The sequence below is a fragment of the Pteropus vampyrus genome, unplaced genomic scaffold (assembly GCF_000151845.1).
Source record: "Pteropus vampyrus isolate Shadow unplaced genomic scaffold, Pvam_2.0 Scaffold638, whole genome shotgun sequence".
NCBI lineage: Eukaryota > Metazoa > Chordata > Mammalia > Chiroptera > Pteropodidae > Pteropus > Pteropus vampyrus.
In genome coordinates this window covers 151,033-152,259 of record NW_011889419.1, presented here as the reverse complement: position 1 = coordinate 152,259, position 1,227 = coordinate 151,033, and the positions used below count along the sequence as shown (strand labels likewise).

Sequence of the window (1,227 nt, the reverse complement as noted above, 5' to 3'; positions counted from 1 at the left end):
CTTTCCAACTGTTCTTTCTATAAATTCTCATTTATCTTTTCTTAATAACACTTAACATGTTATTTTATTTTTTGTAAACTTATTACATAAATTTATAGATTATACACCTTTCTATTACACTAGACTGTTTATTCCTTGAAATTAGGACATATGTCTTTCATACTTTTATCCTGGTTCAGCACTTGAAATATGGTACACTCAATACATTGAAAAGTATTCTGTTTTTTAAAGCTTCACAATATTTTTGATAGTATCCTTGAATGCTTTCTTCACCTGCTGATTTCTTAGAGTGTAAATGAAGGGGTTTTATAAGGGGGTAACTGAAGTAATGAGCACAGCTATTCCTTTGTTGAAAGCACCTTTCTCTTTTGCAGGGGGATTAATGTACATAAACATGCAGCTGCCATAAGAGAGGGAGATGACAATCAAGTGAGAAGAACAAGTGGAAAAAGCCTTTGTCCTTTGGTGGGAAGAAGGGATCTTCAGAATGGTCCTGATAATATATACATAAGAAAGTGCCACTAGTGCTAGAGTTACCACCAGAATCACAGCTGCCAAGAAGATGACCACCAGTTCTAAGAGGCTTGTGTCTGAGCAGGCAAGCTCCAGGAGGGGCCCATAGTCACAGAAATAGTGATTCAGTACATTAGAGGCACAGAAGTCCACCTGGCTCATCAGGAAGATTGGGGGTAAGATTGCCATGATTCCCCCCAGCCAGGAGCAGAATACAAGCTGTATGCAGACTCTGCTGCTCATGAGGGTCAGGTAGTGCAAGAGTTTGCAGATAGCCACATAGCGATCATAGAATATAGAGGCCAGGAGGTAAAACTCTGTTGCCCTAGGAAATATTGCAAAAAAATATTGAATCAAGCATCCAGTAAAGCTGATGACCTTATTTCCTGTTGTCATGCTGGTCAGAAATCTGGGAATAAAAATGAGTGTAAAAGAAATTTCTAAGAAGGAGAAATTCCGGAGGAAGAAATACATGGGGATCTGAAGGTGAGGGTCTACCAGTGTGAGTGTGATGATAGTCAGATTTCCTAGCACACTTAGCATGCAGGTGAGGAACAGAAAGATGAATATCACAGCCTGGACTTAGGGTTGATTTGTGAGGCCCAAAAGGATGAACTCGGTAAATATGGTCCTGTTTTTCATTGCTGACTTTCAGTAGATCTAGAGGAAAAAGATGAGAATGATGAAAACTGAAGTTTCTCAGGATGGAAGAGG

The 1,227-nt window shown here is 39.4% G+C and overlaps 1 protein-coding gene across 1 annotated transcript; it reads right to left on the bottom strand.

Annotated features, from left to right (window-relative positions):
* Positions 1-306: 306 nt before the first annotated feature.
* On the bottom strand, positions 307-1,155 carry LOC105308909 (olfactory receptor 6C4). Its single transcript, XM_011384977.2, is given in 1 exon segment — positions 307-1,155. A coding segment is annotated over 1 exon segment (849 nt).
* Between the last annotated feature and the right edge of the window lie 72 nt (positions 1,156-1,227).